At 47.6% G+C, this 15,308-nt stretch overlaps 1 protein-coding gene across 2 annotated transcripts in view; it reads right to left on the reverse strand.

Moving 5' to 3' along the window:
* The window catches only part of UBTD1 (ubiquitin domain containing 1), a 55,303-nt gene that overhangs the window by 27,216 nt on the left and 12,779 nt on the right, over positions 1-15,308 (reverse strand). The window contains exon 1 of one of the 2 annotated variants that reach the window (XM_083149602.1): positions 8,396-8,840. The exons of the other annotated variant lie outside the window; for it this stretch is intronic. Coding sequence (XP_083005728.1) covers positions 8,396-8,477 — 82 coding nt within the window. The 5' untranslated portion in view covers positions 8,478-8,840. Of the gene's footprint in view, positions 1-8,395; positions 8,841-15,308 lie in introns of those variants that run through there. 2 annotated transcript variants of the gene reach the window in all.

Genomic DNA, 15,308 nt, shown 5'->3' on the forward strand with positions numbered 1-15,308 from the left:
TTAGTGCATCTGGCCATAAATGTGTTCACATCAGGCCGACCAGCAATTTTGCCCATGTTCAGAATAAACTCCCTTCATCCTGGACTACGCAACTGCGCCGGTACACGTAACGACGGAATTATTACCGCTGCACGAACAATATCATATGATAGACGGTGCAGCAGTATTTTGTTTGCTGTGGTGACCACAGAGTAATAATAAAAGTGCAGGTGGGTGACGCCAGGACAAGACCAATACCCAGCATTTTCACTGAAGGCTAGATCCGAAAAATGTATATAGAAAAGAAATAAACTGCATGAAAAATTGCAGACTGGGGAGAAGCAGCAACGTTCCCACCCTGCCTACAGCATCTGTAACACACCATTTACCATGTCTGGGCACCCTTCCAAATACAGGTTACACACAAGGTCCTGTCAGTTGGTCTGATGCAGGTAAACGGAGCCCTGGTTATTTGTGCAAGCTGTAATACACCTGGCATGTAACTTGGTATCCAGCAGTTATTAGATGTACAGAGAGGCATTGGTTACCTGGGAGAATGAAAGCCTGTCAGGGTGAGAGGACATCAGCCACCTGCTCTAGGCGCAGTGGCGGATTTAGGGGGGGGGCACCCGGGCACGTGCCCCCCATCATTTCATTTTGTAGCTGAGGACCAGAGCTTTCTAACGAGCCCAGTCCCGTGTCTCTAGCCCCCCCCCCCCCCCCCCCGAGAACCGGAGATAACGCTTGGCAAAGCTGTAACGTTTTCCCCCATAGGATATTATGGGACCTGTCAATTCCGACCCCCACCTGGTTCCGACGGCTGCCAGTTGCCACTCTGGCATTACAGAAGCTTGAGGTTGATCTCATTCAATTCCAAATCGCTGGGCCTTCAATATGATACCAGGCTGGTCCATATCAGTCAATCGGTTCCAGAGATATTGCATGTAAACCGATATTTTTATTTTTTAAATGTAATTTCATGGCTGTTCATGTTCTTTGAGGGCAGATTACTCTGGAACCTAATGTTCCAGTTTCACTGGACCAAAATCATTCAAAGCCCACTCAAAAGTTCTTCAATATGATATTTGTCTCATGTAAATGGGTCAGTTGGTTCTGAAGATATAGCCGGTTAAATGAGATAACTTGTTAAAGGGGGGGGGGGGGGGGGGGGGAAGGGGTGGTTTTCTCTCCCCCTCAAACCAGAAAATGCAGGGACTAGGCAGGTGTAAAAGGGGCCAACCTGGGAATGCATTTCCGTGTGGCATTATGTGAATTTTGGCTCAATCCATGTGGCATTATGTGAATTTAGTTTCATTCCATTTGGCATCATGTGTAAGGGGAAGTATAATGGGGTCTAGTATTTTGTTGCATAATGTGTAGAAGTTGTATATGGTGTTGTTCACTACACTCAAGGACCCGCCCCCTGTTGAGTGGCCACATCCCCCTTTTCCCAGAGCGCACCTTCGGCACGCGCACAACCACTTCCTTCACTTTTGTCGCCATGGTGGGCCTGCGTATTTTAAATGCCAGGGCCTATTTTTAATCCCATTCACACCCTCTCTCTGCCGCTCTCTTAGCATGTACACTGGCACTAATAACACCGCCCCTTCCCACCTAAACCCTCTTTTGTCATGGTGCCACCCCCCCTGTCATTTTATCCTGGATCCGCCCCTGTCTATGCGTACCAATGCATACACAACTGGGACACGCCATGTTGGCGATACTGCATGGACCCCTCCTGCTGCAGACTACACGATCAGCTAGAAACATAACCACCTATTACTGATCAACTGAACCTGGCAATTTGGCACAGATAACACTAACAATATCTACAATGTCTAGGTAGACCGTTATGTCGGCTTACATTTGGATAACCGTGTCAAAAAGATCAACGTAACCGGAGCAAAAGGTCGAAATGACAAGGGCATTACACCTGGTAATTACCCGGGGTTTCCAAACCCGGGTTATTTGACAAGAAAGCATTTCCACTAGCAGAAAACCCGGGTTGATGCTCATCCCCGTGGAAATTACCGGTTGTTTTCTGCTAGTAGAAAGGGAGTATGACTGATAAGAAAGGGATCAGTGTTTGCTGGACCTTATATAGCTACAAAGGCCTTTTTTCTGTCTCTAAAGGTAACATTGTTTTCACTTAGTAGTATGAGCTCAGATGTCCGTGACGCCGGAGTTAATGTTCGGAGCCTGTTGGAACAGGCTTTGCACTCTGGAGATCTCATCTAGGCATGTAATAGCCCCAGGGGGCAGATCTGTATGTACAGAATGTTTTACCAGAAATTGATTTCACTTTCAGTTAGGTGTGGAAATAATTTTGGCTGTATTCTGTGTGAACTTTGCTGTGTAAAGTTCGGAGTGCGCATATTTCAATTACAGATTTCTAGACGAGAGGGAGTAATTGTTAAAAAGATAGATCTGCTGATAATGCCTCTGGAATGGAAACACCCCGCTTCCCAAATAGCCTGAACTGACACTACTTCGATGAATCAGCAGTTGCCACGGGAGATGTCCGCAGCCAAAAAATTGTAAATAATTACTCAAATTTTAAAGAGATTCCGCGGGAGAGTTATCTTTGAATGGAGCAACGTGGATGGCATTACCGCCTTACAGAAGGAGGCCATGAGCTGGATTCCTGACACAAGGGGATTCCCCCTACACTTTAAAACCATCCTGATAGGTTAAGACATAATCATCTACATAACTATAATTGAATGGAGGTCTGTGTGTGTGTGTTCCACGATAACTCTCAAACGCTTTAACTAATCATCTTCAAACTTTGCACACTACCTTATCATCTTAAGGGACAATCTAAGTTCGAAGATAGTTTTAATCGGACAAACTCTTAAGGGTGCAGTCATAAGGGTCTCTGCTATTTCTGTGGTTTTCATGCATTGTGATGTCAGTGGAAAGCTTATGACTTTCTAAATACAACCAGGGCTGCTGAAAGCACTGCCGGGCACCTAGAAAAAAAAGTGTGCGGTCAATCGGAGGGGCGTGGCCACGCATTGTACAGCATGGCTACACCGTCCTCACGGTGCGAGGACCAGTACCATTGTACAGCATGGCTACACCACCCTCGTGGCGCGAGGACCAGTCCCATTGTGCAGCATGACTACACCGTCCTTATGGCGCGAGGACTAGTCCCGGTTTCATATGGTTGGTGGACAACAGCTATATGATCCGTCTACGGCCCACAGTCCTCAAGGCACACCAACAGAGCAGGTTTTAGTGATATCCAGGCTTCAGCACAGATGGTTTAACCAGAATCTCTCAGATACTAATTAACTCACCTGTGCTCAAGCCTGGATATCTACAAAACCTGCACTGTTGGTGTGCCTTGAGGACCGTTGTTGGGAATGCCTGGTCTACGCGGTGAACTACTGATGTCAGACTACATGGATATAGATCCACCCTGACATCCAGGCTCGGCTATGACTGCAGGTAACAGATGACCCCCTAGACTTCGATCTAGACGACCTCATGTTGTCAGCAACACATCACCCTATCCCACAGTACGTGTCTTACAGTATTTACAGTGAACATTTATGCCAGACTAATCTAGTTACTTTATTGGCCTAGTAACCGGGACAAACACAAGAGGGTGGAGTGGTGTATATAATGCATAACATTTCATAAGGTCATAGGTACATTTCCAGACTAGGATATACTTAAAGGTGACTCACTTGATATAGTTGAAAGAACTAAAGGTCAGGTCATTTCATAATATGTCGGTTACGAGGTTTTAGATGAGGAGAAAAAACGCGCAATACAGAGCACACACGGGTATTTTATAATATACATTAGTCAGTCTGGCAGTTTCCGATTTCCCGCACCTACGTAGAGGAGCCACCTAATCAAAATAGGAGCTGACAATTTGGACGCAATTGTGTAATTTTCCCAAATATACAATAAAACTTTATTGTCCCCACATGTGGGCACGGAAGGCACGGCATAATTGGAATTGACTCCATTCATCCCAGAAATCTGGTCATCAGTTGCCTGATACCAACAGGTAGTGCTCATACTACTGGCACCCTGCATCTTATAAAAACCATGCAGTAGTTCTTCCATGCGCTGTATTGCTTCTAGCACAGTGTGGTCTGTATTTCTGCACCAATATGCAGACCAGACTTGTGCTATATGCACCAAAACAGAGATCAGCACCCCAGGTATGGAAGAGAAACTGCATGGCTTTTAACGAGGCAGGGGAGGTAGAATGAATACTAAACAGTCGCTTATATGATCCAGGTATTGAACGATTCTAACTTTTTAACTTGTATGTGTGTACACACATGCAAGAGAATATGGTTGCTGCAATGTCGGAGTGCATGCCTTTACACATATACCGTGACAGGTAATCACACATGCTGGATAAGATGAAGTATTGGTCTTTATTTTGTAGCAGGTGAACAGTTTACCAGGTTATCAGCATAAGCAAGTATGGTTACAGCATTGCAGCATACCGGTGTCACAGCATAGTACAAACGCTCCAGTGGTCCTTACCGTAGGCCACACCCCCGCCTATCACTTGGGCAGCTATTCCACCTTTAAGCAATAAACCGCTGCTCTGGAAACACTTATATCAGGAGAGCACAGGTGCTGCTAATCAGTCCAACCCTGATCAAACCGAAATTATACAGCTGGCTGGCCAAATCACTCTGTTTTGCCAGTCAACCATTACTAGTATACAGTGTTGGTCTAACAGCTTTTCTCAGCAACCTTTCGTGGAGATAGTCCGAGTAGTGTAGGACATACGGAACAATAAAGCTGCCAGATATTCAGCCCTCCGAAGCGTTCTCATCACATATCAATCATACTGGTCAACACGCGCATCGAAAGCCGCAGATTTAGTGTTCATTTACCGGTAGCCATAGCACGGGTAACTTTCTTTACGTCCTATGTCAGAACCAACACCTGATACTCCAAATGGTGGAGTCCACAATGTCATCTGTTGCTTAGTGACCTGACAAAGAACGTCAGAAACTGCAAATGACAGTGGAACAACAAAAGGACGGAAAACTGTTTTTTTTTTACTTTGATGATATTTAATTACAGAACTTCAAATCCTCATCAGCGAGAAAGATAAGGGCTTAATCACCAGAGGTGAATAGAAAATCATCATTCAGAGGAACACAAAAAAAGGTCAGGCACAAGTTTTTTTTGTGACAAATAAAAAAAATATATATATTATGTTTATGTCTGAGCACCATTATGTATCATCACCTTGCAGCTGCAGTCTCACGTAACAATTTAAAGTACCGTTTAAAGGTCTTTCGGGAATGACATGCAAACCATCCAGCACGTGGTCATTTAATACTGGGTGTAGTCTGAAAATCCAGACCGACAACACAATAAGAGTTCTATGGTGACACTCAGTTGACTAGAATGCGTTTGATCGGAGGAGATAAGTTATTCCTTGGGTATAGTGAATGGTTTCTCCTTTCAGCTTGTTGTCTGGCGTGTGTACGGAAAGTTTGCAGCCAGAGCTGAGACAATGGTGCACTTAAGACGCATAAGCCTAACGAGTCTCACAAAGTTAGTGTTGGTTTTGAAGTGTATTTAAAGGGAATCCTGTTACCTGCCAAATATACATGGGTGCAAGTGTATGCTGCCCTAAAGGTACCACCAACTGGCAGATTTTGTCCGCTGCCCTATCAGTTGCCAAGCTAAAAAGAGTGTGTTTACGGTACTGGAAGGGGCTGCAAGGCAGTCTTCGGAGGGGAATTTAATCAGAATGCCAACAGCTAGTGGCTTTGTGCCTCAGTGGTGCCGCTGGTGTCAAGTGGTTCTAAGGGGAAATTCAGTTGTTTTGGTTAACGCGATAATTAATGAGTGCCCAATGGAGCAATTCAATTGGTTTTGGGTGCCCAGTACTGACAGACCATAGATTTTTTTTCACACATTTCTGATTTCCACCTGAGGCAACGGGCAGAAGTGTGGGCATCTGTGGCATTCTTGCCCAATCAGAGCAACAATTGAATTGCTCCATCGATCGCCCATTATTAAATGTGGCACCTGCAGGGTAGGCGCTGTTTGGGCATGTGCAGTCCCCATCGGCAGTGCAGCAGTCTGTAGCCCGTAGGCTACAGCCATCTCAGAATGGCGGTATCCCCGATACTTGATGCCATGGTGCCCGATATTGATACAGTAAGCAGCATCACAAACCCCCATAGAAACCAATGCAGCTGCCAGCAGAGGAGGGATCACTGCAAATATGATAAACAGGCCCCTCAGGTGTTTAAACACAACCGGCCACCCCGGTGCCTAAAGGTAGCCTCACACATTGACCTCTGTCCAGTTGACCCAAATTGCTAATTTACAGAAATTATAGTGAAAGGACTTGTTCCAAATGAATGCAATCGGCCCCTAGGCAGCACTGACCGTATGGATTGGGTAAGAAGTTCCTAGGTGCTATCATGCATAAGGCCAGGTGTCCATATTTTTTGTTTGGAACTGGGTGTCCCAATAAATAGTTTTCAATTAACATTTCAGTATATACCAGTGTAATAATTTTACTTGCAAACCAGCGCTAACAATCTTTGAAGTACGTGGGTAAACCACTATGTTAAAATTGAACCCTTAGAAGTGTTAACAGTATAAAAAGGTCAAGTGGTCGACATTGACCAGGTCAACACAAGCAAAAGTTTGACATAGAAATGGTAGTTGCATGAAAGGACATGAACATAAAAAAAAAAAAAAAAAAAAAAAATAGTTTACCGTGCTTACACACTAGAAAGATCTGTGATCTTAAGATCTGTGCATAAATTAAGCCGGCCATACATCTACAGATCGATTGTCAGTTTGGGCTGGTTGGAACAAAATCTTGGTAATGGATGAGAGCAAATGACAGTTGACCATTTGCTTTGAAATGCTGGAAAACGGCCATTCAGATACCAACAGGTTTTTGTTCCAACCAGCCCAATCTGACAATCGATCTGTAGATGTGAGGCCAGCTTTAAAGTGACCATACAGCTACAGATCGATTATAACGAAATAACTTCTATACATCTTCTTTGGCCTATATTATCAACATATATGTATATATTACCAGCATATTCCATTGCGCTTTACAATTAGGACAAAACGGTTCTATAAGACTGGGTAATAACAAACATACAAAGAGGTGAGGAGGGCCCTGCTGGCCAGGTTACACTAATCTATATTGTACATTACATTATACAGTCCCAGAACAATCACTCGGAGGGGGTCAGTGGTCACAACCATACTGGGCTACCTCTTTCCATTAGGGCAGTGGTTCTCAAACTCGGTCCTCAGGAATCCACACAGATCACATTTTCCAGGTCACCAGACAGGTGCACTCATTACTCACTGACACATTTTCAAAAGATCCACAGGTGGAGCAGATTATTTCACTTGATTCTGTGAGGAGACCTGCAAAACATGCACTGTGTGGGGTCCTGAGGACCGACTTTGAGAACCTGTGCATTAGGGAGTTTCATGAGCAGCCAGAAAACAAAAAGTACACAACTAGGGCAGCCCGGGTTTGTGTAATGGTTAGCATTACTGCCTCACAGCGCTGTGGTCATGGGTTCAATTCCCACCATGGCTCTAACTGTGCGGAGTTTGTATATTCTCCCCGTACTTGCGTGGGTTTCCTCCGGGTACTCCGGTTTCCTCCCAAAATATACTGGTAGGCTAATTGGCTCCCAACAAATTAACCCTAGAATATGTCCGTGTACATGTGGTAGGGAATATAGATTGTAAGCTCCACTGGGTCAGGGACTGATGTGAATGTTCTAATATCCTCTGTAAAGCGCTGCGGAATATGTGTGTGCTATATAAGAAACTGTTAATAAATAGGCATCACTACTGACCCCCAGACTGACCTAATCCCTGGGAGTCTGACCCTCTAATTAGGAAGTCATTAATTCAGCCCCTATTACTGCAATACACATGCAAAGTTTCCAGCTTAGTACGATGTAAAAAGAATATAGATTGTAAGCTTGCGAGCAGGGCCCTCCTACCTTTTCACTGTCTGTAAATACCCTGTTTGTTGTATGTCTCCTTTTGTAAAGCGCAACAGAATCTGCTGCTCTATATAAGAAACTGTTAATAAATAAATAATAAAAAATATATCAATGTACTTTGTTTCCCCAGTAATTATACCTAGATGGGTTACTCTGTCTCAGGGGCCTAATGATCAGTCATCCTGTACGTGGTATTAGGGGACTATAGGACATAGGGTTAAAGATGGAGACTGAACCCTAAGACCGGGGAGAGGGACAGGTGTCTGTGGTATACTCATGTCCCCAGGAAGAGTAACTAAATATGCTGCATTTCCAGTTCTGTTGTAGTTCCTGATACAATGTAACAGCAACCCCCACATAGCGCCCCCCAGCGGCCACAAAGCGCGCTGCACCCCCCATACGGATGAACCACATACCTGCTCTCTTGCGGGGGTGGCCGGAGGCCCTGGACTGCGATCTCTGGCTCTCACCCCGGGGTCGTCCCATGCAGCCTCCCATGGCCAGTACTTGGGTCACACAGTCCCCATGTACTGCTCAGTCCAAGCGTGCTCCAGCGATCCCTACCGGTCTCCCAGTGTCCCCGGGCGGCGCTAGTCCCGGGGCAACGGCTCTCCTGCAACTTTATCCGGCTGCATGGCACTGAGCCACCCGTCCTGGGAACCCCGAGCAAAGTGGTTCCGACCTCCTGCACCGCAGCCCGGGTGCCGCCTGCTCCCAGTATACAGTCTGCTGCTATCTGCTGCTTGTTGGGAAATGTTCTCTCACTGTGCAAAAAGATCCACCTCTCCCTCCTCCCCATTCAGGTGAGCATGTGACACCGAGGCACCCTGCTGCTCCGGTGCACACTCAGTCACCAAGCACTCCTCCCTCCTGCACAGTGCACACTCACCATGCAGTCATGCACTACTCCCTCCCTCCTGCACAGTGCACACTGCACTTCTCCCTCCCTCCTGCACAGTGCACACACTCTACATGCTCCCCTTCCACCCTAGTACATATTTACTCCCTGATGCACACTCACCATGCTCCCTCTTGCACAGTGCACACTCACCATGTGCAAAGGGCACACTCACTATGCTTGTTGCAAACTCACACTATGCGTATAGTCAACCCTCCCTTCTGCATAGTGCACACTCACTATGCTTTTAGTCACCCCTCGCTCCTGCACAGTGCACACTCACCATGCTTGTGGTCACCCCTTCCTCCTGCAGAGTGCACACTCACTATGCTTGTAGTCACCCCTCCCTCTGGCACAGTGCACACTCACTATGCTTGTGGTAACCCTTCACTCTTGCACATTGCACACTCACTATGCTTGTGGTCACCCCTCCCTCTTGTACAGTGCACACTCACTATGCTTGTTGTAGTCACCCCTCCTTGCTGCACAGTGCACACTCACTATGCTTGTGGTCACCCCTCCCTCTTGCACAGTGCACACTCACTATGCTTGTTGTAGTCACAACTCCTTGCTGCACAGTGCACACTCACTATGCTTGTGGTCACCCCTCCCTCTTGCACATTGCACACTCACTATGCTTGTGGTCATCCCTCCCTCTTGCACAGTGCACACTCACTATGCTTATAGTCACCCCTACCTCCTGCACATTGCACACTCACTATGCTTGTGGTCACCCCTCCTTGCTGCACAGTGCACACTCACTATGCTTTTAGTCACCCCTCCCTCCTGCACAGTGCACACTCACTATGCTTGCGGTCACCCCTCCCTCTTGCACAGTGCACACTCACTATGCTTGTTGTAGTCACCCCTCCTTGCTGCACAGTGCACACTCACTATGCTTGTGATCACCCCTCCCTCTTGCACATTGCACACTCACTATGCTTGTGGTCACCCCTACCTCCTGCACAGTGCACACTCACCATGCACACACCTAATATGCTTGTAGTCCCCTACAGTACCCCCACCCTGCCCCACTCTCACTTAGCATGCATGCTACATTAACCCTTTCAGTCACCCCCACCCTGCACCACACTCACTTAGCACACATGCCGTTGCAGTCACCGCTCCCCCTGCCCCACACTCACTTAGCATACCACATTTACATTACCCCCTCCCCTTTATGACAATGCCTGATGAGATCCCAAGCTGCCCTGTAAGGTTTGTATCTCAGCACAGCGACCCCTGAGCTCTGCTTCCTTCCATTCATCTAATCCTAAAGAATCTTCCCAAGTAATCTAGGGTCAGTGATTCTCCCTACCCCCATTATACAGAATGCCATGGCAGGGGGGCTCGGGGGTCCTGCTGAGCAGGACTTCTGTGTTAATGAGATTAGAGAAGGCTCATGTAGTGCCCTCCCAGGGCAGGAACACACACAAGAGGGTTTGTGTGGTGGTTTCAGCAGATTAGTAAATAAGAGTGATTCCTCTGATAAGCATATGACGCTGACCGGAGGGATTTCTGGGACTGTTATCAGTGCACTGTGTCCCGTACTGTGGAGTCATTTGTATTGGTTATGCCTGTCCTGGCCTCGCCCATTGCAGCCTAATAAGTAGTTCTAGATGCTCAGGCGAAGGGGCCCATTTACAATTAAATATTTGTGACATTCCCAGAAAATACCCGTTTTGGGGGCTAGCTGCAAATATTAAGTTCCTCAGGAATGTATCTAGGAGAGACCACAGCAGGAATCTCCCATATACCTGCTGCTGTCCTGGGGGATGCGATACTTCCCGATGTACCAATATGGAGTATCGCATGGGGCAGTGGTTCTCAAACTCGGTCCTCGGGACCCCACACAGTTCACCTTTTCCAGGTCACCTGGCAGGTGCACTTATTACTGACTGGGACATTTGAAAAGATCCACAGGTGGAGCTAATTATTTCACTTTTGATTCTGTGAGGAGACCTGGGAAACATGCGCTGTGTGGGGTCCTGAGGACCGAGTTTGAGAACCTGTGGCATAGGGGGTTATTCTGGTTGATTCACAAGGCCGGCACCCACCCTACACAGTCACATCCATTCGCAACTTAGTGGGATCTACCCCCCCCCCCCCCCCCCCCCCCGGGTCCCGCAGCTACCGCCAATCTGTGATAGGGGTAGTCCAAAGTCACCTATGGGCTACTTACCACACTGCTAACGGGGCAGTGCGGTCAGCCGGGGGTCAGACCCCCTGGCACCCGGCTGAGCAGTTTGCAGGGATGGGATCCTTTCACAGCCCCTGGTCCTGCCAATGCCCGGACATCAATTTGCCTGTTAGGAATGCATATTGCAGTGTGATTCTGGGCGATAGATCCCTCCCAGATCCCTTTGTATATGCGATCCTATAGTAATATCCCTTTATTAATGTCCTTAGTCCTAACATCTAGTTTCCAAGGGTGAGATGGATCAAATTTGGAGAGAAATAAAGCACCAGCCAATCAGCTTGTAACAATAATCTTTCTAGAGCTTGGCAGGATCTGATTGGTTGGTATAAAGATTTAAAAACTCCAATAATCTCTAAACTTTTTTCTTTCTTCGTTGAAGAGTGTGTACTCCAACTGGACACACACTTTTACTGAGCACTTTTACCCTCAGGGGTACATTTACTAAAGCTTCTCAAAATGAAAAGAGTTGCTATTGCCCTTAGCAACCAATAAGATTCTTTCTATTATTTTCTAGAATGCAGTAGAGAAATAGTTGTATACTCCCCATAGGGATCTCTAAAGTGTTACCAAAACACATATCCGCCATAAATGGTGACACAGCTTTCGGCAGCGATGAGGGACACAGCAGTAACCAGTTATATATTTACATAACATACACACCATATACCGCAAATAAATGATAAGGTACCTGGACGACCAAGGCCGCAAGTATTAACACCTGTACATTGTTAAGTGGATAAACTGTATTTTCTTCTAATCCAATGTGTGAAAAGCTCTGGTTGATGGTGAAAAGGAGTCAGAAGTTGCTTACTGCACGTTGCTGTGTGCTGATACATTTCTTTTCAGCCAGAGAGGTGCGCGTCTCATTAAATCTGTAGTCATGCCGCAGCTCACTGTGCGGGCATTGCAAAACGGTATAACAGTAGTATGGAGTCAGTCATGTGTGCTTTAGGTTCCCATAAAATGCTGACGTTCTGCTGTAGTGGCCATGATAGATTGCCTCGATCGGTACAATGCCCTTGTACCAACCAGAACCTTTCTGACAATAGCCGACGCGCAGTGTTGCTCCCTAGCCTCTAAAACCTCCCATAGCCTAAGTTCCACCTGGCACCTAATGTGTCTGGATTAAAAGAGGTTCCGGACCATCATTTGCTGGAAAATCGTGTTGTACCTGTATTTGCAAGGCATGGGGGCATAAGTAAAGGCCTGTACACACTGGGTGACTTTGAGCTGAAAGCCGCTCAGTTTACTAGTAGTGTGCAGGGGCAGTGGTCATTGTTGCCCTGGCTTCTCATCTGCTGGTATTACCAGCATATGAGTGAGGGGTGGACAACTTTCCATAGCGTCCTGTTATGGAAAGTCGTCCATCCCCAGGAAAAATCACCAAAATGTGCGAAAAAACGCTCAGTGTGTATGGACCTTAACAGGGTTATTAGGTCGACAGTGAATAGGTCCACCACTAATGGTCGACAGTGAAAAGGTTAACACATGACAATGGTTGACACATGACAAAGATCGACATGGACAAGATGTTGACTTGGAAATGGTTGACATGATTTTTTTTTCACGTTTTTTGTGTCAGTGTCGACATGGACAACCAATTACTGTAACACGTGCGCTCGCCATGCTACAGTGCCAACTGTAGTACATGTGGATCGTAAAGGTTAAAAGAAAAAAACGTGAAAAACACACCTCGACTTTTTTTGTACTTTTTTTTTGTCGACACAGCGACAGTTTGCTTGTGTTGATCTTTTGTCAATGTCTACCTAAATGCATGTCGCCCTATTGACTGTGACCTTAACCACCGTAATCCATGAAGGAGGAAAGGTTTTGCCTCTCATATGATCGCCTGAGACCGTCCCACATTTCCAGCGACCTCTTACCCTATGACATATTCCCCCTTGTCTAGAGACTATCATCTGATATTTAATATCCACTGTACCACCTACAACATCCGTGTTCATCCACTGCAGGTGTATGTGCTCAGTCAGTGTGTTCTAGAGCGATCTAGTCAGGTCTGCTCCACCCAAGTCCCAGTCAGGGATTGTGAGGAAGGGTCTGTACCATTACACCCTGTTGTTTACACCAAGCACCAGAATGCTCAGACCAACATAACCCTCAATGCAAAACACATAGTAGTTACCACATATACTGTATATTCCCAGTGCGTGTCAAACATATTGGGCCTTATTTTGGTTCACTCTTTCTGACAAAATACTTCTTAGATGGACAAAACCATGTCATCTGATATCATCTGATATCTCCCAGCAGCCTAATCCTAACCCCCCCACCCACCCCCCACCCCCACCAATCGGCATTCTGGCGGTAACTCCCCCACCAATCGGCATTCCGGCGGTATAGTGGTGTCGCTATCCTGATGGATTTTAATGTTCCGGAGCCGTTCTACTGAAGGCCGCCAGGATGTCGTCGTCGGTATACACGTCGGTATGACGTCGACCCTGGAATATACACGGGACCTCTTACATCCTTGCTAAAAATCTATATTACACATTAATATCATCATTACTATTATAATTAAAATATCATAATAATAATCAGTTATCATATATCATTGAATAACTAGACCAAGTTGAGAAAGAGTTAACTGTTCTGGGATTGTTTATAAAGGTCACTTTGGACGCTGAGAATGTGATCTGGGCTGGAATAAGGGAAGGTATGAATCATGCACAGGGAAGCCCTGTTATCTGGGGCCAACATACAGCCTTGTACTCACGCACGTGTTGCTGCTGGCAATAACATAGGATGACGGTACAATGCGAGGGGATATGTGATGAAAACACATCCCATCTCATGCCTCTGCTGCACGAGAAATCATTCAGTCATCAAACGATTGCTCCTGGCTTCACAAATAAAAGTCTGAACTGACGTCCGGGGCGGGTGGATGACGTCTGGGCATCAGCCTTTCCATACCTCCCAACTTTGGAGGAGTCCGAGGAGGGACGCAGCTGCCGCGCGCCGGAAAATTCGGGGGCGTGGCCTAATTTTGGGCGTGGTCCACACTCGCGGCTCCCCCTGCGAGGCCACGCCCCCATTTTGCCGCAATGGGGGCATGACCCAGAGGCTCTGTGAGCCTCTAGCCATGCCCCCAGCCCCCTGGCTACGGGAATAGACGCTGTGCGCGTGCGCACAGCGTTCATTCCCCGCTGCTTAGCAGCTGACAGGGGGGACTCCCAACAGCCCCCCCTCACCGCGGGACACTGACGACCGCGGGAGGGACAGCGGGACAGACCCTGATAATCGGGACTGTCCCTCTGTAATCGGGACTGTTGGGAGGTATGGCCCATCTGAGTAGCCATGGGAACGCCCAGCATTGGGCGTTCCCAAGGGTGGCCGCCGCCACACCCACGCCCAGCCTGCCCTGATGTATGCAAATGGGTTGTGACTATGCAAGTTTTCCCTTTTTTGGGGGGGACGGTCTTGCATTTCGCCCGGGGCCGGCGGTGTCCCGCAGTGGGAGTCCCTACTGCCCAGCCTGCTCTGCTGTGGGGAATAGACGCTGTGAGCATGCACACGAAGGGGCCGAGGGGTATGGCCACCAGCTCGCAGAGCCACTAGGCATGGCCGCACAGTGGCAAAAATGGGGCGTGACCTTGCGCAAGCATAGACCATGCCCACTAGTCACTAGGCCGCACCTTCACCGCAAGCAGGAGCCCCAAATTCTACTTGTTTAGCAGAGCTCCTCACAGTGACTTCAGTGCATACATTATATATTTACTAGATAAAGCACGTCAAAATGACGGCTTACACAATGTACCTTTCACTTTGAGCTGTGACACCCCATTCCATTCGCCCCAGGCGAGTCGGGGTGGGGGCGCCCCAGTGCCATGGTGTGTGTGTGTGGGGGGGGGGGGGGGGTACCTGTTGCGCCTTCTGGGGAGGAAGGGGTGTCTATTCCGGAATCTGACAGGAGCCTGCGCGGGTACCTGTCCTGCGACGCTTTGTGTATAAACCTGTCGGCGGCGGGGGTCCCTGCAGTGAATAATAAATAACTAGCTCTATCCGGCGGTCGGGCGGGAAGCGCATCTGTTTTGAAAACACTGGCCGCACGCTGATTGGCTGAATCAGCGTGCGGCCAGTGTTTTCAAAATAGAAGCGCTTCCCGCGCCGCCGCATAGTGCTAGTTATTTATTATTCACTGCAGGGACCCCCGCCGCCGCCAGGTTTATACACAAAGCGTTGCAGGACAGGTACCCGCGCAGGCTCCTGTCAG

The sequence above is a fragment of the Crinia signifera genome, chromosome 6 (genome assembly GCF_055691185.1).
Source record: "Crinia signifera chromosome 6, ASM5569118v1, whole genome shotgun sequence".
NCBI classification, from domain to species: Eukaryota; Metazoa; Chordata; class Amphibia; order Anura; family Myobatrachidae; genus Crinia; species Crinia signifera.